This window comes from Tursiops truncatus, chromosome 2 (genome assembly GCF_011762595.2).
Source record: "Tursiops truncatus isolate mTurTru1 chromosome 2, mTurTru1.mat.Y, whole genome shotgun sequence".
NCBI classification, from domain to species: domain Eukaryota; kingdom Metazoa; phylum Chordata; class Mammalia; order Artiodactyla; family Delphinidae; genus Tursiops; species Tursiops truncatus.
In genome coordinates this window covers 66,731,558-66,756,656 of record NC_047035.1, presented here as the reverse complement: position 1 = coordinate 66,756,656, position 25,099 = coordinate 66,731,558, and the positions used below count along the sequence as shown (strand labels likewise).

Sequence of the window (25,099 nt, the reverse complement as noted above, 5' to 3'; positions counted from 1 at the left end):
TGAACAGACCAATCACAAACTCTGAAACTGAAACTCTGATTAAAAATCTTCAACAAACAAAAGCCCAGGATCAGATGGCTTCACAGGCGAATTCTATCAAACATTTAAAGAAGAGCTAACACCAATCCTTCTCAAACTCCTCCAAAATATAGCAGAGGGAGGAAAACTCCTAAAGTCATCCTATGAGGCCACCACCACCCTGATACCAAAACCAGACAAGGATGTCACAAAGAAAGAAAACTACAGGCCATTATCATGATGAACATAGATGGAAAAATCCTCAACAAAATAGTAGCAAACAGAATCCAACAGCACATTAAAAGAATCATACACCATGATCAAGTGGGGTTTATCCCAGGAGTGCAAGAATTCTTCAATATATGGAAATCAATCAATGTGATATACCATATTAACAAATTGAAGGATAAAAACCATATGATCATCTCAATAGATGCAGAAAAAGCTTGTGAGAAAATTTAACACCCATTTATGACAAAAACCCTGCAGAAAGTAGGCATAGAGGGAACTTACCTCAACCTAATAAAGGCCATATATGACAAACCCACAGCCAACATCATTGTTAGTGGTGAAAAAGTGAAATAATTTCCACTAAGATCAGGAACAAGACAAGGTTGCCCACTCTCACCAGTATTATTCAACCTAGTTTTGGAAGTTTTAGCCACAGCAATCAGAGATGAAAAATAAATAAAAGGAATCCAAATCGGAAAAGAAGAAGTAAAGCTGTCACTGTCTTCAGGTGATGTGATAGTATACATAGAGAATCCTAAAGATGCCACCAGAAAACTATTAGAGGTAATCAATGAATTTGGTAAAATAGCATGATACAAAATTAATGCACAGAAATCTCTTGCCTTCCTATACACTAATGATGAAAAATCTGAAAGAGAAATTAAAGAAACACTCCCATTTACCCTTGCAACAAAAAGAATAAAATACCTAGGACTAAACCTACCTAAGGAGACAAAAGAGCTGTATGGAGGAAATTGTAAGACACTGATGAAAGAAATTAAAGATGATACTAATAGATGGGGAGATATACCATGTTCTTAGATTGGCAGAGTCAACATTGTATAAATGACTCTTCTACCCAAAGCAATCTGCAGATTCAATGCAATCCCTATCAAACTACCAATGCCATTTTTCACAGAACTAGGACAAAAAATATCACAATTTGTATGGAAACACAAAAGACTCCGAATAGCCAAAGCAATCTTGAGAACGAAAAACACAGCTGGAGGAATCAGGCTCCTGGACTTCAGACTATACTATAAAGTTACAGTAATCAAGACCGTATGGTACTGGCCCCGAAACAGAAATATAGATCAATGGAAGAGGATAGAAAGCCCAGAGATAAACCCACACATCTATGGTTACCTTATCTTTGATAAAGGAGGCAAGAATATACAATGGAGTAAAGACAGCCTTGTCTATAAGTGGTCCCAGGAAAACTGGACAGCTACATGTAAAAGAATGAAATTAGAACACTCCCTAACACCATACACAAAAATAAACTCAAAATGGATTAAAGGCCTAAATGTAAGGCCATATACTATACAAGTCTCAGAGGAAAGCATTGGCAGAACACTCTATGACATACATCACAGCAAGATCCTTTTTGACCCATCTCCTAGAGAAATGGAAATAAAATCAGAAATAAACAAATAGGACCTAATGAAACTTTAAAGCTTTTGCACAGCAAAGAAGACCACAAACAAGATAAAAAGACAGCCCTCAGAATGGGAGAAAATATTTGCAAACTAAGCAACTGACAAAGGATTAATCTCCAAAATATTCAAGCAGGTTGTGCATCTGAATATGAAAAAAACAAACAACCCAATCAAATAATGGGCAGAAGACCTAAATAGACATTTCTCCAAAGAAGATATACACATTACCAACAAACACATGAAAGGATGCTCAACATCACTAATCATTAGAGAAACGCAAACCAAAACAACAATGAGGTATTATCTCACACCAGTCAGAATGGCTATCATCAAAAATATACAAACAATAAATGCTGGAGAGGGTGTGGAGAAAAGGGAACCCTCTTGCACTGTTGGTGGAATTTAAGTTGATATAGCCATTATTGAGAACAGTATGGAGGTGCCTTAAAAAACTAAAAATAGAACTACCCAATGACCCAGCAATCCCAGTACTGGGCATATACCCTGAGAAGACCAGAATTCAAAAAGAGTCATGTACCACAATGTTCATTGCAGCACAATTTACAATAGCCAGGACATGGAGGCAACCTAAGTGTCCATTGACAAATGAATGGATAAAGAAGATGTGGCACATATGCACAATGGAATATTACTCAGCCATAAAAGGAAACGAAATTGTTATTTGTAGTTAGGTGGATGGACCTAGAGTTTGTTGTACAGAGTGAAGCAAGTCAGAACAACAAATACCGTATGCCAACACATATATATGGAATCTAAAAAAAAAAAAACACCATGGTTCTGATGAACCCAGGGGCAGGACAGTAATAAAGACGCAGATGTAGAGTATGGACTTGAGGACATGGGGTTGGGGAATGGTAAGCTAGGACGAAGTGAGAGAGTATCATTGATATACATATACTACCAAATGTAAAGTAGATAGCTAGTGGGAAGGATCTGCATAGCACAGGGAGATCAGCTCAGGGCTTTCTGACCACCTAGAGAGGTAGGATAGGGAGTGTGGGAGGGAGACGCACGAGGGATTGGATATGGGGATATATGTATATGTATAGGTGATTCCCTTTGTTATACAGCAGAGACTAACACAACAATGTAAAGCAATTATACTCCAATAAAGGTGTTAAAAATTTTTCATACATAGGCTCTGCAGACAGAATAAGCCTTTTTAAGACCACTGTCTCCTGTCTGCTGGAGTTTAAGCTCCATTAGACCATATCTCTGATGTTCACTGATGTTTTACCAGGACCTATCCCAGTCTCTAGCAACTAGGGGTTATAAAGTAAATTTTTGTCTAATGAGTGTGTGAATGAATACTCTCATGAATTGGAATTTTGGTGTATACCAATATGGGGCAAGAGTAATATGGTGTAAACTTTGAAGAATATCCTTGGGTTTAAAAAGTGGAAGAAGGGCTTTCCTGGTGGCACAGTGGTTGAGAGTCCACCTGCCGATGCAGGGGACACGGGTTCGTGCCCCGGTCCGGGAGGATCCCACATGCCGCGGAGCGCCTGGGCCCGTGAGCCATGGCCACTGAGCCTGCGCATCCGGAGCCTGTGCTCCACAACGGGAGAGGCCATAGCAGTAAGAGGCCTGAGTACCGCAAAAAAATAAATAAATAAAAAATAAAAAGTTGAAGAAGAATTTAGAATCTATCAGCACAGACTTGATTGTTGCTATTATTATTATTTATCAACATTGATAATTTTTTCGCCAAATCCTTGGTGAATGTATACTGGATGATATCACATTTTATATCAACTATAGATTTTAATATAGATTGACGTTTATGATAATTTTATAATAAACTTCATATAGATCATAAAAAAAGATACAAATAGCTTCAGAAATACAGGGTACCTGGGAAAAAACCTAACAAAGAAAATGTACAGTTTTCAAGAGGAAAAGAATTCTAAAATTTTATTGAAAGATTTTCAAAATGTCAATAATTGGAAAACAAATGATGTTCATGGATAGGAAAACTAAATTTTATAAAAATCTCATTTCCTTCTAATAGTCTTGCAAATCCAGTCAGAAGTCCACTTGTCGAAATTGATGACCAAGTTGAATATACAAATTATAAAGGTGAGCAAAGGGCCTGTGAATAGGTAAGACACTCTTGAAGAGAGAGAAAACACAGGAGACTTGTGCTGCCAGATACGGGTACTTATTATAAAACTGCAGTATATGCCTCCTGTTTGGTATTGGCTCAAGGATAGACAGATAAACTAGTAGAATCAAATAGATAGTCCAGAAACAGACATATATATATATATGGAAACCTGATTTATGACAAGGCTAGCATTGCAGACTATTGATGGTAGGACAATTTATTATCCACGTGCAAATAAAGTAGTGGATCCTCACACTACACACACAAATTAATTTCAGATGGTTTAAGGACTTAGATGTAAAATGCGAAACTATGAAGGTTTAGAAGACAATATATGATCTCAATGACTGTATTAGTAAAGGCTTTCTTAAACAAGACCCAATAAGGATAGACCATAAAGGAAAAAACTGATTAATTTGATTACATAAAAAGTAAAAACTTCTGTTATTCAAAAGACATTATAAAGGGACAGAACAGCAGAGCCTTGTTCAAGATGATGAACTCAAATGCCTAGTGCATTTGATTAATGTATTTGATATTTGCACAACTGGAAAATAGGAAGAATTTGCTAATAAATACATAGAAAATGAAGGAAACACATACATGCTGCGCAAAGATCTTCTTATCAATTCAGGGAGAGAAAGGAAAAATAGTATTGTGTGCTATATTGCTCACCTATTAGTAACATTTACATGATGTCTAATAAAAATGGTGATATAATTGCATTGGGAAGATGGGTGCATGAAAAGTATGCCTGTGTTTGTGAAAAAGAGCTAAATACTTTAATATGTCATGAGATAACTAAAAATTGTCAACCTTTTGGTTTGGTAGATTAGCTAATTGTATCAACATTAATTTCCTGGTTGTGATAATTGTACTATGGTTATATAAAATATTAACATTAGGGAAAGCTAGGTGAAGGGTATATGAGGACTCTGGCTATACTTGCAACTTTCTGTAAGCCTAAGATTAATTCATCATAAGAAGTTAAAGAAATCAACTAATAGTTGTTGGCTCTGGGGAGTAAGAAATGTGACAGTGCTGGGGGATTATTGACATTTGCTAATAATTTTTATAGTACTACTTGACTTTTTAATTGGTATGCATTTGTTATTGGAGAAAATGGAAAGTAGAAAATTGTGCAGAGCCCAATGGAGGAAAGTTATTTCTCTGTAAATTTAACTTGGATGCTTTGGAAAGAATTGACAAAGTTAGTTACATGGAAAAGAATATTGCTATCAAATTATCTATGAGGGAGATTGAGCTTGTTAGTTTAGTCAGAAGTTAAAGAGGGAAACCATTAAAAAGTATATACTTAAACATTTTATTTTAGCTTGGAACATAAAAATGCATACTTATTCACCAATCTTTTAATGAAGGGCCATAGCTTTTTGTGTGTGTAGGGAATCCAGTGAATAGAGTTCAGTAATGGATTTCTTATATAAACCATGCCTGTATGCTTTATCATAATTTTAAATTTCAGTCTCTTTAAAGAGGAGAAAGAACCTAAAGAACATATGATAAAATGTATCTACCTCCATACTTCTTTTCATCTTTTAAAACCAAAACACCCTATCCATTAAACAATAGCTCTCCATTGCTACTTTCCCCTCCCTCTGGCAACCACCATTCTACTTTCTGTCTCTATCATTTCGACTACTTTCAGTATCTCATATAAGGGGACCATACAGTATTTCTCTTTTTGTGTCTGACTTATTTTACTTAGCAGTGTTCTCGTGGTTCATCCATGTTGTAGCATATGTCAGAATTTTCTTCCTTTTTAAGGCTGAATGATATTCCATTGCATATCTATACCACGTTTAGCTTATCCATTCATTCATTAAAGGACCCTTGGGTTGTTTCCACATTTTAGGTATAGTGAGTAATGCTGCTGTGAACATGAGTGTACAAATATCTCTTCAAGACACTGATACCCTTCAATCCTTTTTTCATCCCTGCTTTCAATTCCACCAAGAAGTGGAATTGCTGGATTGTATGGTAATTCTATTTTTAATTTTTTGAGGAACTCATATTATTTTCCATAACATTTCCATTTTACATTCCCATGAACAGTGCACAAGGGTTGCCATTTGTCTCTATTCTTGCCAACTGTTGTTATTTCCTGTGGTTTTTTATTTTATGGCAGCCATCCTAATAGTGTGAGGTGGCTTCTCATTGTAATTTTGATTCACATTTCCTTAATGATCATTGATGTTGAACATTTTTTCATGTGCTTATTGGCCATTTGTATATCTTCCTTGGAGAAATGTCTATTCACTTCCTTTGCCCAGTTTTGAATTTTGTTGTTGTTGTTGAGTTTTAAGAGTTCTCTCTATATTCTATTCTGGCTATTAATCTCTATAAGATATATGATTTACAAATATTTTCTCCCATTCTTTGGGTTGCCTTTTCACTCTGTTGATATTACCTCCTGATGCACAACATTTAAAACCTTTCATGAACTCCAGTTTGTCTATTGTTGCTTTTGTTGCCTATGTCTTTGGTGTGTATCCAAGAAATCCTTGCCAAATCCAATGACATGAAGCTCTTGCCCTATGTTTTCTTCTAAGAGCTTTATAGTTTTAGCTGTTACATTTAGGCCTTTGATCCATTTTGAGTTAATTTTTTGTCTGTGGTGTTAAGTAAGGGTCCAACTTCATTCTTTTGCATGTGTATATACAGTTTTCCCAGCTTTTCCCCCAGTGAATGATCTTGGCCTCTCTGTGAAAAAAATCGTTTGACTGTGTATGTGAGGGTTTATTTCTGGTCTCTCTATTCTGTTTCATTGGTCTATATGTCTGCCTTTATGCCAGTACCACATTGTTTTGATTGCTGTAGCTTTGTAGTAAGCTTTGAAATAAGGAAGTATGAGTCCTCAAGCTGTGTTCTTTTCTTTCAAGATTGATTTGCATATTTGGGATCCTTTGAGATACCATATGAATTTTAGGATGGATTTTTTATTTATGCAGGAAATATTACCTTGATAGGGATTTTGATAGGGATTGCACTGAATCTGTAGGTGGCTTTGGGTAGTATTGACATCTTAATATTAAGTCTTCCAGTTAATGAACATGGCATACGTTTTCGCTTGTTTATGTCTTCTTTAATTTCTTTCAGCAATGTTTTGTAGTTTGCATTTTGCAAGTCTTTTACGTCCTTGATTAAGTAAATTCCAAAGTATTTATTCTTTTTGATGCTGTTATAAATGGGATTTTCATAATTTCCTTTTCAGATTGTTCATTGTTAGTATATAGAAATGAACTGATTTTTGTATTTTGACTTTGTATCCTCTACTTTACCAGATTTATTTATTAGCTCTAATAGTTTTTTGTGGAACCTTCAGGGTTTTATATATAAGATCATAACATCTGTGAAAAAAGAAAACTTTACTTCTTCCTTTCCAATTTGGATGCTGTTTATTTCTTTTTCTTGCCTCATTGCTCTGGCTATAACTTTCAGTATTATGTTGAATAAAAGTGGCAAAAGTGGGCATCCTTATCTTGTTCCTGATCCTAGAGGAAAAACTTCCAGTCTTTTACTATTGAGTATGATGCTTGCTGTGGGTTTTTCACATTTGGCTTTTATTATGTTGAAATACAAAATAGAGTTTGTTACTTTTTTTGGATTCTTATACTTTTCAAAAATTTCAAGTAAAGAAAAGAAATAACTGTGTGTTTGCAAATATACATGTATACACATACTAGATAAGCATATGTATATAATTTATTTATCGATATATATGAATAAACCTGGTGGACAAAATTACTTATTGAGATTATTTTTTAGAACATTTGAAAATAGTAGATGAAGTGTTTCTTAATAAAACTATATCCCATCTATTTTTAGATGTTGCACCCATTGGGTGTATTAGTTGTATGCTTGGTATAATGTTTAAACTGTTGCAAATTGAGGTGAATTAGTTGGAAGTGAAAGACTAGCAATATGAGTCGCTTATTTATATTTTTAATTTGACACTCTTTGATAAGAAAACGCAATATGTTTATGTATAATGACTTACTCTTCTAGAAGATTTTTTTTTCTTATTTCAGGTAACTTAATGCGGCCTCTTTTGAATTATGGTATTGCTTGGTAAGCATATCTTTTTTACTTTATGTTACTTTTCAGAATAATATTAACTTATATAAATTAGTTGTATTTTTGGTTTCCCATTGCAGTATGTCCATGGGCTTCCTGATTGAAGAGACTGCACCCATTGTTTGGAGAGGCCTTATGGTAATGTCAGCCATTGAGAAACTGTTGAGGCAGGTAAGAAAATTGCATTAAGCATCATTTTATTATCGGCACACTGTGGTTAATATTTTCTGATTGGAGAGTCGTTAAAATTTGCAGTCAGGTTTGAGATGTTTTGCAAAATAACCCAGTCAATATACTGAATTTATAATGAGGTGTGTGGCGCCAAGACCAACTTTCACTGTCACATGATTGAATCTTTCCCGTTGCTTATTAGTACTAAAATCTAATGTCTTATTTTATATTATTCTGTTTCTCTGTTCAGACTCTGTTGAGTCTACATCAAGGCAAGGAAATTTATTTTATAAGTAATTTGCGTTCTTTAGATTTATGGTTAATTTCGTAGTGGCCAATATTGAGTTATAACGGCAGTGTAGAAATTCCTTAGATGTAGAAAAAATTCTATAAACCACAGTGCTTATGATTAAAATTGCTTCAGAACAAAATGAAATTTTATTTTACTCTGAGTACATATGGCTACATATTTATTTATATAATATCTGTCCAATCAACTTGAATTTGACCTTAAGGAAAAGAACAGTTGATTGGATAATCTAAAAATATCAGATGAGCTCTATGTTATTTATAGGAATAAATTTTATTTTTTCTTAGTAACTGTGAATTTATAGTCAGTTATGTTCTAGGTAAATATTATAAGTACTTTGGATTTTCTCCACTGACTTATAACAATTACGCCTTATTTATTCATGTTTTACTTTGGGTCAGGCACCATGCCATAGGCTGGCAGTTCTAATCATACATATTCCTATATTCATTTCCAGTTGTGAAAGTAAGTAGATATAATATGTCTTGAACTCTGAAACTCTTCTTTTTTCATTGTAACATCTTGTCTTTTTTCTGCTGCTTGAGTTCTGATAAATGTGCTCTTTGCTCTTTGGTCCCAGAATCCTCCTATCTTCTCAGCACATTTAAGTCTCTTGGCTGCATTTCTTCCTCTTTCACACTCAGATCCCATAGTTGATTATTTCAGTTATACTCCTGACCCCATCCATTCCAGTTCCTTTGTGATCTTGACCTTTATTTCTGTGGATTAAGCCAGGATTTTTTTTTCTTTAAGGAAATTCTAAAACAATATTTATTCAGTTTATAATTAAAGTTAGAGTCAATGGAAATCTGGAAACACCAGAAGGAGAATTTTGATTTTAATATTGTCAACTGAAAAAATTGTGCAACCTGTAAGTTGAGAATTATGTTTTATTTGGCGGACAAAACTGAGGACTTCATCCCAGGATGCAGTCTCTCAGGTAACTCTAAGGGACTGCTTCGAAGAGGTAAGGGAGGGGCCAGGATATATAAGAGTTTTTGCAGCAAAGACAGGTAGTCAGAACATCAAAAGATTACTGTCAATTTAAGAAAATCACATATCTCAAGTTAAGGAATTTAGCGCTTCTCTATGTATGGGAGGATATAAGAGTTTGGGCTCATTGAAATCATTCCTTTGATATCTGGGGCCCTCAGTTATCTGGGGCCAGTATCCTGTGCTTTCTCATTCTGAGTTTCCTCAGGGTGCACCATCAGGGGTGGCTGCAGCAGCTGACTGCTAGATGGGGGGCATTCTGTTTCTATCCTGAGTTCCCTCAGGGCTAACTCTCAGGGAGGTGGTAATGTGATGGCTTGATGGCTGCAACATCCTTGTTTACTGATATGGCAGGCAACATTTTCTCATTGACAATATTTCCCGCCTCCTATGTTAGTGTTAGAATTCTCAACAGGAAATGATTCAGAATTCCTCCTAAGTCTTTATGGATGGCCACAAGAAGATGGAAGTACTTCCGCTTTCCACAGTGATCAGACACTTAGAGATCCAAGTCAGTGAGAAGAGACACAGAAGTCCAGGCCAAGGGTTGGTGTTCCTAGCTCAGAGATGTAGAATCCCCATAGCCTGTGCCCAGCAAGGGGTGAGCAAGTTCTCTCTTTTCTGTCCTTTTTAAATCTCAGGGATCCTTTTAAATCTCAGATTCCAACAGGTGACAAAAGCATCTGCAAATGAGCCCCTGAGCCTGGAAGAGAGAGAGCAAGTGTGTAACTGCCCTCAGGAGAGGGGCAAAGGGAGTTTCCCACAGAATGAGATTAAACCTGACAGTTTGAATAATTAGGCTGCAGAAAGACTGCACCTGAAGGTCACACTTAGATTTAGTACCTGCTTTTATAAACAAAGAAAACTTTTTGAGACCAGAGGTGAGAAGATCAAAAGTCTGAAGGAACCAGAAGTATATTATTTTTTTATTTGGTGGGGTGTTGGGGAAGGGGAGAGGAGGCAGGATGCCAATTCTGTATTCTCAGTGTCCCACCATAACCCAGCCTTTTGTATCTACTGATGAATACTGTTGGAGAATGTAGAATACTTGTGTTAATTGCTGGCATCATACATTTTTGATTTCTGAGTTTAGCCAGGCTCTCAGCACTTCAATCATCTGATTTAATTCATTATTCTTTTAACATTTATTAAATGCTCAGCTTAAAAAATATTTAGAGGGCTTCCCTGGTGGCGCAGTGGTTGAGAGTCCGCCTGCCAATGCAGGGGACACGGGTTCGTGCCCTGGTCCGGGAAGATCCCACATGCCGCGGAGCGGCTGGGCCCGTGAGCCATGGCTGCTCAGCCTGCGCGTTCGGAGCCTGTACTCCACAACGGGAGAGGCCATAACAGTGAGAGGCCCACGTACTGCAAAACAAACAAACAAACAAACAAAAATATATATATATATTTAGGGAATTTGGTTGTTTGGCAGAGGACCTATTGGAGATGTGGCAATTTGACTTGCTGGCACATAAATCATATAAAAGTTACAGTTTATTCTGACAAGTGCTGAAGATACATTTTTAGCAAACATACTACAAAATATCAGAATGAATATCAGGGGCGAGAAAATGAATCCATTACTTATTTTCTTGGGATACTTAGAGGATACCTAGAGTATCCGCTAGGATATTAGGATATTGGCCTGCATGTTTGCCATACAGTCTTTTGTAAAGTTGCTTCTGTCATCTGCACATTTTAATAGGAGCTGAAAGCTGATATTTTTGGATCATACCGTGATCAGTGCTAATCATCTGAGCTATTAATTAAGGAGTGTTTTGTTTTGCTTTAGAAAGCAGACCAGCATTTGGTAAATTTAACATCCTTTGTGAAAATATAGTAGCTGGATAGATGCTCTATATAGCAGTGGATTGTGGAGGGTACCTGGTTCATTGGCTGATTAAAAAAATTGAATATAACATATATGTAGAAGAAGGTACAGATCATAAGTGTCCAGATAGATGGATTATCCCAAAGTGAAAACACCTTATACTCATCATTCAGGACAAGATAAATAGAATACCAATGTTCCAGAAGCTCTTCCCCTGTCCCTTCCCAGTTACTATCTTGTGGGGAGATGATAAATACTTGTGGTAGGTCTGCCATCTTGAATTGGAATCTTTTTTAAAGTTTTTTTCCCTCTTTCTTTTAATTTATTGAGTTAAACTTATACATATAATAGGATTCACAGATCTTATATGTGGAGTTCAGTGATTTTTGATAAACATATGTGACTGTGTAACCATACCCCAATCAAGATAGAGGACATTTCCATGCCCCTAGAAAGTTTCCTTGGACTCTCTTGTAGTCAGTCCCACACCCATAGGCCATGATTGTTGTGATTTCTGTCACCATAAATGAGTTTTACATAAATGAGTTTTACATGTTCTTATACTTCATATAAAGGGAACCTTATAGTATAGAGCCTTTTGTATCTGGTTTCTCTTTCTTAGTCTAATGCTTTTGAAGTCATCCTTGTTGCATGTATCAGTAGCTGAGTCCTTTTATTGCTGAGTAGTATTCCTTTGCATGAATATAACCTAATATTGTTTTAGCTGTTCTTCTGTTGATAGACATTTAGGTAGTCTCCAGTTTTTGGCCATTATGAATAATGCTGCTATAAATACTTGTACAAGTGTTCATAAGAGTTCCAGTTGTTTCACATCTTTGTCAATGTTTGGTGTGGTCATTCTGTTCACTGGTGGGTATAAAATGGTATCTTTTGATGGTTTTAATTTGTGCTTCCCTTATGGTCAATGATTTTAAGCCCCTTTTCATGTGCATGTTAGATATTGCTGTATCTTCTTTCATGAAGTGTATGTTCAAGTCTTTCACTCTTTTTTTTTTTTTTTTTGGCTCATTTTTCTTCTTGTAATTGAGTTGCAAGAGTTTTAATATATTCTGGTTATGAGTCCATTGTCAGGTACATGTATTGGGAATATTTCTCCCAGTCTGTGGCTTGCCTTGTGATGAGCTGAAGTTTTAAATTTTCGTGAAACCCAATCTATTCCCCCCCTCCAATTTTTTTTTTTCTTAATGCTTAGTACTTTTTCTGCCCTCTCTAAGAAATCTTTGCCTGTCTACCCCAAGGTTGAGATTCTTGTGTATATTTTTACCTTTAAGATTTATAGGTCTGGCTTGTATATCTGGAATTAATTTTTTTGTATGAAGTGAGATAATGATCAAGGTTTATATTTTTTCATAGTTGTGTCATAATAGGAAATATATTTATTCTTTGTCCTTGGGTCCTGACACAAAGCTCCTAAAACCCTTGGAATTTCCTGAGTGATAGGATTGTCCTTTGTCATTCGTAAGGAGCCTCGTTTTGAGCACACCTGCTAGTTCACGCTAGTGAGGTGACTTGGGGTAGGACTAGATAGCCTCAGGATGGGACTGGTCACCAGCAAGGCCAAGTATTTAGAGGGTTAGAACTTTCAGCCTCTCCTACTGACCTCTGGGAACGGGAAGGGGGGTGGGCTGCAGATTAAACTCTATGAAAATTCTTGAACAACAAGATTCGATGAGCTTCTGGGTTGTAAAACACGTCCACATGCTGGGTGGGTTGTGTACTCTAGTTCCATGGCGACAGAAGCTCCTGTGCTCAGGGCCCTTCTGAACCTTGTATTTACCTCTTCATCTGGCTGTTCATCTGTATCCTTTATAATACCCTTTATAATAAACTGGTAAATGTAAGTAAACATTTTTCTGAGTTCTGTGAGCTGCCCTAGTAAAATACAGGCAACCTCAGATATTGTGGGTTTGGTTCCAGACCACCGCAGTGAAGGGAATATCACAGTAAAGCAGTTGCATAAACTTTTTTGTTTCCCAGTGCACATGAGAGTTACGTTTCCATTATACTGTAGTCTATAAAGTGTGCAATAGCATTATGTCTAAAAAGAAAAAAAGTACATACCTTAATTAAAATATACTTTCTTGCTAAAAAGTGTTAACCATCATCTGAGCCTTCAGCAAGTCATAATCTTTTTGCAGTAGTAACATGAAAGATCAGTGATCACAGATCACAATAACAAATATGATAATAATGAAAAAGTTTGAAATATTGCAAGGATTACCAAAATGTGACACAGAGACACAGTGAGTAAATGCTCACTTGGAAAAATGGTCCTGATAGACTTGCTTGATGCAGGGTTGCCACAAACCTTCAATTTGTAAAAGATGCAATATCTGTGAAGTGTGATACAATGAGGTATGCTTTCAATTGAACCTGAGGAGGGGGTCATGCGAACCTCCCATTTATAGCCAGTCAGCCCAGAAGCACGTGTAATAGCCTGGACTTGTGATTGGCATCTGAATTGGGTGAAGTCTTGTGGGACTAAGCCCTTAATGTATGGGATCTGATGCTATCTCCAGGTAGATAGTGTCAGAATTGACTTAATTGCTTGGCGGTGTTGGAAAACACACATTATAATAGTTTATCTAATTGTTCTAGCACTTTGTTTAAAAGACTTCCCTTTCCCTATTGAATTGACTTCATACATTAGACAAAAATCAATTAAGCATATGTGTATGGGCCTATCTCTGGACACTGTGTTGTGTTCCATGAATAGTTTAATCCTTAGAGTAGAACCATACTCTCTTGATGATTGAAGCTGTATAGAAGGCTTAATATCAGAAAGTGAGAGTCCTCCAACTTTGTTTTTTCTTAAGATTGTTTTGACTATTCTAGGTTCTTTACATTTCTGTATAAATTTTATATTCAACTTACCAATTGGTGTAGAAAAGCATGTTGTTATTTTCATTAGGATAGTATCGAACTATCAGTATAGATCAGTTTTGGGTGAATCGAGATCCTGACAACATTAAGTCTTCTAACCCTGAGCATGGTATGTTTCTACATTTATTTAGATTTTCTTTAATTTCTTGGAGTAATATTATATAGTTTTCAGTGTATAGGTCTTGTAATTCGTTTGTTAGATTTATCTTAAGTGTTCTTTGATGATATTGTAAATGGAATTTTTTTGGGGTGTTTAATTTCAAATTGTTTACAGTTAGCACATAGTACATATACTATTGATTTTTATATATTAACCTTGTATTCATAATTTTTCCAAATTTGTTTTCAAGTAGTTATTTAGTAGCTTTCTTGGTACCTTGTATGCACATGATTATATTGTCTGCAAGTAAAACAGCTTCATTTCTTTCTTTCCAATCTATTCTTTTCATTTCGTTTTCTTGTCTTCTTATTGAACTGTCAGTACAGTGTTGAATAGAAAAGATGAAAGCAGACATGCTAGTCTTCATCCAGATATTTTTTTCTTATTTGATGATATTTATTCTCTTTACCAAGCTGTACAATAAAAGGGAAATGTCACATCTAGTGACATTAACATTAAATATTTCTTCATTAAGAAAGATGATAGCGATTGGTTCAAATTGGCAGAGTAGAAGGATGTGCTCTCACTTCCTCTTGTGAGAACACTGGAATCACAACTAACTGCTGAACAATCATAAACAGGAAAACACTGGAACTCACCCAAAAAGATACCCCACATCCGAAGACACAATGAGATGGTAGGAGGGGTGTAATCACAATAAAATCAAATCCCATAACTGCTGGTGGGTGACTCACAAACTGGAGAACACTTATACCACAGAAGTACAAGAACTGGAATGAAGGTTCTGAGCCCCACGTCAGGCTTCCGAACTTGGGGGTCCGGCAACAGGAGGAGGAATTCCTAGAGAATCAGACTTTGAAGGCTGGTGGGATTTGATTGCAGGACTTTGACAGGACTGGGGGAAACAGACTGCACTCTTGGAGGGCACACACAAAGTAGTGTGGGCACCAGGACCCAGAGGAAGGAGCAGTGACCCCATAGAGACTGAACCAGGGCTACCTGCTAGTGTTGGAGGGTCTCCTGCAGAGGCGGGAGCTGGCTCTGTCTCACCGTAAGGACAAGGACACTGGCAGAGAAGTTCTGGGAAGTACTCCTTGGCGTGAGCCCTCCCAGAGTCTGCCATTAGCCCCACCAAAGAGCCTGGGTAGGCTCTGGGTTGGGGTCGCCTCAGGCCAAACAACCAACAGGGAGGGGACCCAGCCCTACCCATCAGCAGACAAGTGGATTAAAGTTTTACTGAGCTCTGCCCACCTGAACAACAGCCAGATCTACCCGCCACCAGTCCCTCCCGTCGGGAAACTTGCAGAAGCCGCTTAGATAGCCTAATCCACAGGAGCAGACAGCAGAAGCAAGAAGAACTAGAGTCCTGCAGCCTGTGGAACAAAAACCGCATTCACAGAAAGATAAACAAGATGAAAAGGCAAAGGGCTATGTACCGGATGAAGGAACAAGATAAAAATCCCAGAAAACCAAATGAAGTGGAGATAGGCGACCTTCCAGAAAAAGAATTCAGAATAATGATAGTGAAGATGATCCAGGACCTCGGAAAAGAATGGAGGCAAAGATCGAGAAGATGCAAGAAATGTTTAACAAATATCTAGAAGAATTAAAGAACAAACAAACAGAGATGAACAATACAGTAACTGAATTGAGAAGTAAGTAGAAGGAATCAATAGCAGAATAACTGAGGCAAAAGAACGGATAAGTGACCTGCAAGTCAGAATGGTGGAATTCACTGCTGCAGAACAGAATAAAGAAAAAAGAATGAAAATAAATGAAGACAGCCTAAGAGACCTCTGGGATAATATTAAAGGCAATAACATTCACAATATAGGGGTCCCAGAAGGAGAAGAGAGAGAGAAAGGACCTGAGAAAATATTTGAAGAGATTATAGTCGAAAGTTCTCTAACATGGGAAAGGAAATAGCCACCCAAGTCCAGGAAGTGCAGAGAGTCCCATACAGGACAAACCCAAGTAGAAACATGCCGAGACACATAGTAAGCAAATTGGAAAAAATTAAAGACAAAGAAAAATTATTGAAAGCAGCAGGGGAAAAATGACAACACAAGGGAACTCCCATAAGATTAACAGCTGATTTCTCAGCAGAAACTCTACAAGCCAGAAGGGAGTGACATGATATACTTAAAGTGATGAAAGGGAAGAACTTACAACCAAGATTATTCTACAACCAACCTATAACCTACAACCAAGATTATCTCATTCAGATACAATGGAGAAATCGAAAGCTTTACAGACAAGCAAAAGCTAAGAGAATTCAGCACCACCAAACCAGCTGTACAACAAATGCTAAAGGAACTTCTCTAAGTGGGAAACACAAGAGAAGGGCCTACAAAAACAAACCCAAAACAATTAAGAAAATGGTAATAGGAACATACATATCAATAATTACCTTAAACATGAATGGATTAAATGTTCCAACCAAAAGACACAGGTTTGCTGAATGGATACAAAAAAAGACCCATATATATGGTGTCTACAAGAGACCTACTTCAGACCTAAGGACACATACAGACTGAAAGTGAGGGGACAGAAAAAGATATTCCATGCAAATGGAAATCAAAAGATACCTGGAGTAGCAATACTCATATCAGATAAAATAGACTTTAAAATAAAGTATGTTACAAGAGACAAGGACACTACATAATGATCAAGGGATCAATCCAGGAAGAAGATAAACAATTATAAATATATATGCACCCAACAGAGGAGCACCTCAATACATAAGGCAACTGCTAACAGATATAAAAGAGGAAATTGACAGTAACACAGTAATATTGGGGGAGTTTAACACCTCACTTATACCAATGGACGGATCATCCAAACAGAAAATTAATAAGGAAACAGAAGCGTTAAATGATGCAATAGACCAGACAGATTTAATTGATATTTATAGGACATTCCATCCAAAAACAGATTACACTTTCTTCTCAAGTGCGTACGGAACCTTCTCCAGAAGAGATCACATCTTGGGTCACAAATCAAGCCTCGGTAAATTAAAGAAAACTGAAATCATATCAAGCATCTTTTCTGACCACAATGCTAAGAATTAGAATTCAATTACAGGGAAAAAAACACAAACACATGGAGGCTAAACAATACTTTACTAAATAACCAAGTGATCCCTGAAGAAATCAAAAGGGAAATAAAAAAATACCTAGAGACAAATGACAATGAAAACACGATGATCCAAAACCTATGGGATTCAGCAAAAGCAGTTCTAAGAGGGTAATTTATCGATATATAAGCCTACCTCAAGAAAGAAGAAAAATCTCAAATAAACAATCTAACCTTACACCTAAAGGAACTAGAGAAAGAAGACCAAACAAAACTGAAAGTTAGCAGAAGGAAAGAAATCATAAAGATCAGAGCAGAAATAAATGAAATAGAAACAAAGAAAATAATAGCAAAGATCAATAAAACTAAAAGCTGGTTCTTTTAGAAGAATAAACAAAATTGATAAACCATTAGACAGACTCATCAAGTAAAAGAGGGAGAGTACTCAAATAAATAAAATTAGAAATGAAAAAGGAGAAGTTACAATGGACACCGCAGAAATACAAAGCATCCTAAGAGACTATGACAAGCAACTCCATGCCAATAAAATGGACAACCTGGAAGAAATGGACAAATTCTTAGAAAGGTATAACCTTCCAAGACTGAACCAGGAAGAAATAGAAAATATGAACAGACCAATCACAAGTAATGAAATGGAAAGTGTGATTAAAAATCTTCCAACAGAGAAAAGTCCAGAACCAGATGGCTTCACAGGTGAATTCTGTCAAACATTTAGAGAAGAGTTAACACCTATCCTTCTCAAACTCTTCCAAAAAATTGCAGAGAAAAGAACACTCCCAAACTCATTCTATGAGGCCACCATCACCCTGATACCAAAACCAGACAAAGATACCAGAAAAAAAGAAAATTACAGACCAATATCACTGATGAATATAGATGCAAAAATCTTCAACAAAATACTAGCAAACAGAATCCAACATTACATTAAAAGGATCATACATCATGATCAGTGGGATTTATCCCAGGGATGCACGGATTCTTCAATATATGCAAATCAATCAATGTGATACACCATATTAACAAATTGAAGAATAAAACCATATGATCATCTCAATAGATGCAGAAAAAGCTTTTGACAAAATTCAACACCCATTTATGATAAAAACTCCAGAAAATGGGCAGAGATGGAACCTACCTCAGCATAATAAAGTCCATAGAGACAAACCCACAGCAAACATCATTCTCAAGGGGAAAAACTGAAAACATTTCCTCTAAGATTAGGAAAAGGACAAGGATATCCACTTTCACCACTATTATTCAACATAGTTTTGGAAGTCCTAGCCACGGCAATCAGAGAAGAAAAAGAAATAAAAGGAATACAAATTGGAAAAGAAGAAGTAAAACTGTCACTGTTTGCAGATGACATGATTCTATACATAGAGAATCCTAAAGATGCTACCAGAAAACTACTAGAGCTAATCAATGAATTTGGTGAAGTAGCAGGATACAACCTTAATGCACAGAAATCTCTTGCATTCCTATACACTAATGATGAAAACTCTGAAAGAGAAATTAAGGAAACACTCCCATTTACCGTTGCAACAAAAAGAATAAAATACCTTGGAATAAACCTACCTAAGGAGCAAAAGATCTGTATGCAGAAAACTATAAGACACTGTTGAGAGAAATTAAAGATGATTCCAATAGATGGAGAGATATACCATGTTCTTGCATTGGAAGAATCAATATTGTGAAAATGACTATACTGCCCAAAGCAATCTACAGATTCAATGCAATCCCTATCAAATTACCAATGCTATTTTTTACTGAACTAGAACAAAAAATCTTAAAAGTCGTATGGAGACACAAAAGACCCCAAATAGGCAAAGCAGTCTTGAGGGAAAAAACCGGAGCTGGAGGAATTAGACTCCCGGACTTCAGACTATACTACAAAGCTACAGTAATCAAGACAATATGGTGCTGGCACAAAAACAGAAATATAGATCAATTGAACAGGATAGAAATCCCAGAGATAAACCCACGCACCTATGGTCAACTAATCTATGACAAAGGAGTGAAGGATATACAATGGAGAAAAGACAGTCTCTTCAGTAAGTGGTGCTGGGAAAACTGGGCAGCCACATGTAAAAGAATGAAATAGAACAATCCCTAACACCATACAGAGAAATAAACTCAAAATGGATTAGAGACCTAAATGGAAGACCAGACAGTGTAAAACTCTTAGAGGAAAACATAGGAAGAACACTCTTTGACATAAATCATAGCAAGATCTTTTTTGATCCACCTCCTAGAGTAATGGAAATAAAAACAAAAATAAACAAATGGAACCTAATGAAACTTAAAACCTTTTGCACAGCGAAGGAAAGCATTAAGAAGACGAAAAGACAACCCTCAAAATGGGAGAAAATATTTGCAAACGAATCAGTGGACAAAGGATTAGTCTCTAAAATATATAAACAGCTCATGCAGCTGAGTATCAAAAAAGCAAACAACCCAATCCAAAAATGGGCAGAAGACCTAAATAGACATTTCTCCAAAGAGGACATACAGATGACTAAGAAGCACATGAAAAGCTGCTCAACATCACTTACTGTTAAGAGAAATGCAAATCAAAACTGCAATGAGGTATCACCTCACACCAGTTAGAATGGGCATCATTAGAAAATTTACAAGCAACAAATGCTGGAGAGGGTGTGGAGAAAAGGGAACCCTTTTGCACTGTTGGTGGGAATGTAAATTGATACAGCCACTATGGAGAACAGTATGGAGGTTCCTTAAAAAACTAAAAATAGAATTACCATATGAGCTTAGCATTCCCAGTACTGGACATATACCCAAAGAAAACCATAATTCAAAAAGACACATGCATCCCAGTGTTCATTGCAGCACTGTTTACAATAGGCAGGTCATGGGAGCAACCTAAATGCCCATCGACAGACGAATGGATAAAGAAGATGTGGTACATATATACAATGGAATGTTACTCAGCCATAAAAAGGAATGAAATTGGGTCATTTGTAGCGACGTGGATGGATCTAGAGACTGTCATACAGAGTGAAGTAAGTCAGAAAGAGAAAAACAAATATCGTATATTAACGCACATATGTGGAACCTAAAAAAATGGTATAGATGAACCGGTTTGCAGAGCAGAAAGTGGGAGACAGATGTAGAGAACAAGCGTATGGACAGCAAGGGGGGAATGCGACGGGGGGTGGGGATGGTGGTGGGATGAATTGGGAGATTGGGATTGACATGTATACACTTATGTGTATAAAATGGATGAGTAATAAGAACTGCTGTATAAAAAAATAAATAAAATGAAATTCAAAAAAGAAAAAAGAAGCAAGATGATAGCTGTAGGTTTTTATTGATGCCCTCTATCAGGTTGAGGAAATTCCTTTCTGTTTCTTTGTTTGCTGAGGAGCTTTTATCTCGAATGGGTGTTGAACTTCTTCAAATGCTTCTTTTTTTCATTTATTGAATGATCATGTGGTTTTCTCATTTATTCTATTAATGTGGTAATTTATAATACATTGATTTATTTTCTGATCTTAGACCAAACTTGCATTCCTGAGATAAATTCTCCTTGGTCATGATATTTTAATTACAATAAATAATAGTATACTTACTTTTAATATGTTGCTGGATTCAATTTGCCAGTATTTTATTAAGGAGTTTTAGATCAATATTTATGAAGAATATTGGTTTCTAAGTTGTTTTTCCTGTAATGTCTTTTTCAGGTGTTGTATGAGAACTATCTTGGCCTCATAAAATGCATTTGGAAGTACTTCCCTCCTCTTCTATTTTGTGAAAGATTATTAGCTTTGGTTTAAAGTTTGTATTTTGTGGAGTTTACCAAGGAAACCTAGAGCTGGAGTAGCACTTCCCCTTCTCCCCACCACCCTGCCCTCAGCCACTGTGGGTGGGGATGTTTCTGAGGACTAATTCTATTTAGAGCTTTAATTTCATCTTGTTTCAGTTTTCTTGAGTTTTACAGGAATTTGTTCATTTCACCTGATTTGTAGAATATATACATGAACTTTGTTCATAGTATTACCTTATTACCTTTTCAGATAGGATATAGGATGTAGCCGTGTTCCCTCTGAATTCCTAATATTAGCAATTTGTTTTTTTTGTCTTTTATTCCTGATTTTTCTTGCTAGGGATTTTTCAATTTTGTTAATTTTTTCAAAGGATCAACTACTGGCCCTTTAAGATTTCGCTATTTTATGTTTATTTCTTATTTCATTGTTTTCTGGTCATACTGTTACTATTTATTTCAGGTTTTTTTAAAAAATAAATTTATTTATTTTATTTTTGGCTGCATTGGGTCTTCATTCCTGTGCGCAGGCTTTCTCTCTTTCTCTAGTTGCAGTGAGCAGGGGCTACTCTTCATTGCAGTGTGTGGGCTTCTTATTGCAGTGGCTTCTCTTGTTGTAGAGCAGCGGCTCTAGGCACATGGGCTTTAGTAGTTGTGGCATGCACGCTCAGTAGCTGTGGCTCGTGGGCTCTACAGCGCAGGCTCAGTAGTTGTGGCGCACAGGCTCAGTGGTTGTGGCACACGGGCTTAGTTGCTCCATGGCATGCGGGATCTTCCCAAACCAGGGCTTGAACCCGTGACCCCTGCCTTGACAGGTGGATTCTTAACCACTGTGCCACCAGGGAAGCCCTACTTCAGGTTTTATTTGCTCTTTTTTTCTATCATCTTAAGGTAGAAACTTAGGTAATTGATGATAAGCATTTCTTGTTTTTTAATGTATGTAGTTATGGCTATAGATTTATCTCTAGTCATTGCTTAGAATCCTGCAAATTCTGATATGTTTTCATTGTCAAACAATTCAAAATAATTTCTAATTTCCTTTTCTTTTACCTGTGGATACTTGTAGTGTGTTGCTTAATTTCTAAACAGTAGGGAATCTTCTTAATAACTTAATGGCATTGATTTCTAGTGTAATTTTGTTTTGGTTAGAGAATTTACTAAGATATCAGTCTTTTAAAATTTTTTGAAGCTTATTTTATGGACCAGCATGTGATCTGTCTTTGTGATTGTTCCATTGTGCTTTTAGAAAGAATGTGTATTTTTCAGTTGTTGTGGTTAATGTTCAATGAATATCATTTAGGTCAGGTTGACAGTGTTGTTCAAATGTTTCATATCATTATTGATTTTTTTTTGTCTAGTTATTCTGTCAGTTAGTGGGAGAGGAGTGTTAAAATCTCCAGCTGTGATTGTGAATTTGTTCATTTCTGTATTTTGTTTTTTGCTTCATATATTTTGAAGCTCTAATCACCTGTTTAGAATTGTTATGTCTTCCTGGTCAATTGACCTTTTTATTTTTATGAAATGTTCCTCTTTATCTCTGGTAAATGCTCATCTTGAAGTCTACTTTATTTGATACTAATGTAGCCACATTAGTTTTCTTGTGCATACTCCGTTTCCAGAGAATATCTTTTTTATCTTTTTACTTTTAATCTTCTATTTCATTATACTTAAGGTGGAGCTTTGTAGACAACATTTAGTTGTGTCTTGCTGTTTTATCCAGTCTGAAGTCTAATTAATAATCTTTGCCTTTTAATTTGGATTGCTTAATCCATTTACACTTACTATAATTATTTATATGGTTGGGTTTAAGTCTGCCATTTTACTTTTTTTCTCATTTGTTCTATCTATTTTTTTCTTCCTCTGCTTTTCTTTTACTGTACTCTGTTCAATTAATGAAATATTTCTTGAATTCCATTTAAATTCTTTTATTGGCTTTTAAACTAAACCTCTTCCTATTAGTATTCAGTGGCTATTTTAGAGCTAATAATATGCTTTCTTTTCACAGTCTTCTTAAGGTTTATATTCTTAATCACATGATTAATTACTTTCTAACAGTATTGTTCCATTTATTGGGTTGGCCAGAATGTTCATTTGGGTTTTTCTGTAAGATATTATGGAAAAACCCGAACGAACTTTCTGGCCAACGAAATACCACCTCCCATTCTGTGTGTATTGTTGTGATATATTTTAAATACATATACTTTATTAAATCTCACAATACAGTGTTATAAATTTATTTAAATAGTCATCTTTTAAAGAAATTAAGAAAACAGTGTTTCATATTTACCCACAACTTTGTTTTTTCTGTGCTTTGCATTTCCTTAAATCTGAGTTTCATCCATTTTCCTTATCCTGACGAAGTTGTTTTAGTCTTTTTTTGTGGTGTGGGTCTCCTGATGAAGAGTTTTTTTAACTTTTATTTGTTGGAAATGTATTTATTTTCTCTTCATCTTTTCAGTGCATGTAGAATTCTGTGTTGGCATTTTTTTCCTTCAATCTTTTAAAGGTGCTGTTCCATTGTCTTCTGCTTTTCATTATTTCCAGTAAGAAATCTGTCATCATTTCTGAATTGTTCTCCTGTGGGTAATATGTCTTTTTCCTCTGGCAGCTTTCATGAATTCTTTTATATCTGTGTTCTTTTTATCTGCCTACCCCTTATATGTTGGTGTTCTCCACAATTTATGTTCATAGCTCAGTAGCTAAGGGCATGGACTATGGAGCCACATCTGCCTGAGTCCAGTCGCTACTGCACACCTAATAGCTGCATATCCTTGGGCAAAAACCTCTCTGGGCTTTAGTTCCTTATGTATATAATGGGGTGAATGGTAACTACTGCACTGTGAAGATTAAATGAGTTAATATGTGTAATATGCTTAGACAGCATAGTAAGTGTCACATAAATGTGCCCTGTTGTTATTGTGTTTTATCAGTCTTAACACAAATTAGATTTTTTCCATATGTTAACATTTCTCAAATCGGGATGCATCTTGCAAGTGATGGCTTCTTAGAATTCCTTTATCAGTGGCTTGAATTCTGGTTCTTTCAGAGATGTTTTGTGTTGTGCCTCTATTCACGTGCGACATTTTCAACCTGAGGCAACTTTAAATAGAATTCTCTGTTAGAGGTTTTTGGGACCACTCAGGTGATAAGAATTCAGATTGAAAAGCTCCATGTGTACCAATTTCTGATTTATTGTCTTTAGGTAATGTTTTTCTGCCTTCTGCCAGGGCCTGGAGAGATGCACATTTCCTTGAAATTTATTTCTAACTTGAGGACTTATATTTTATTTACCTTTAGTTTAAGAGAGTTTAGTCTTTTGGGGTCCCTACTTTTTTGTAGGCTTCTTCTATTAGACTCCTTCTCATCTTAGGTGTTTTTCTCTCTTTTCTTGCTACATAAAATAATGATACATCTTATAATAAGTAGGGTATTAGATTTGTTGATATTAGGTATCATTATTATTGTTGTCATCACCACCATCCTCCCTGAGACATCTCTTGTACTTTCATGACTTGAATTATATTAATTATAGTAACAGAAGAGTAATGAGTTGAAGACTTCTCTTTGGTTAATATTCGTAGTTTGGGGTGGTGATTTTGTGAGGAAAAGGAGTTAGTAAAGAGGAAAAAAAGTAGTTCAAGTAGGAAAAGGACTAAGGATACTAATGTCATAAAGATAAAGTGTTTGCAGCCATGGTTTTCCAGTATATCTGCATATTAGAATCATTTGGGAATCTTTTAAAATTTTCAAATTTCAGGTCACACTCCAGACAGATTAAATCATGAACTCTTGGTATGTAAGCCAGGCATCAGCATTTTTGGAGCTTTCCAACTGATTCCAGTGTGTGGACAAGTTTGGGAACCATTGGTTTGTAGAGTTTTAAGAATGATAGGTCAGTGAGAATGAGGATTGAAAAAGGGCAAGGAATAGTAAATGCTAGGTAGCCATTTGTGATCCTTTAGTAGAACAGTGAATGAAAAA

At 36.1% G+C, this 25,099-nt stretch overlaps 1 protein-coding gene across 3 annotated transcripts in view; it reads left to right on the top strand.

The window, feature by feature from the left end:
- Window positions 1-25,099, top strand: part of NUBPL (NUBP iron-sulfur cluster assembly factor, mitochondrial) — a 297,899-nt gene that overhangs the window by 96,520 nt on the left and 176,280 nt on the right. For all 3 annotated transcript variants that reach the window (XM_073800566.1, XM_073800565.1, XM_073800567.1), the window contains exons 6-7: window positions 7,866-7,905; window positions 7,992-8,082. In XM_073800566.1, the coding sequence (XP_073656667.1) occupies window positions 7,866-7,905; window positions 7,992-8,082 (131 nt within the window). The remainder of the gene's footprint in view (window positions 1-7,865; window positions 7,906-7,991; window positions 8,083-25,099) is intronic.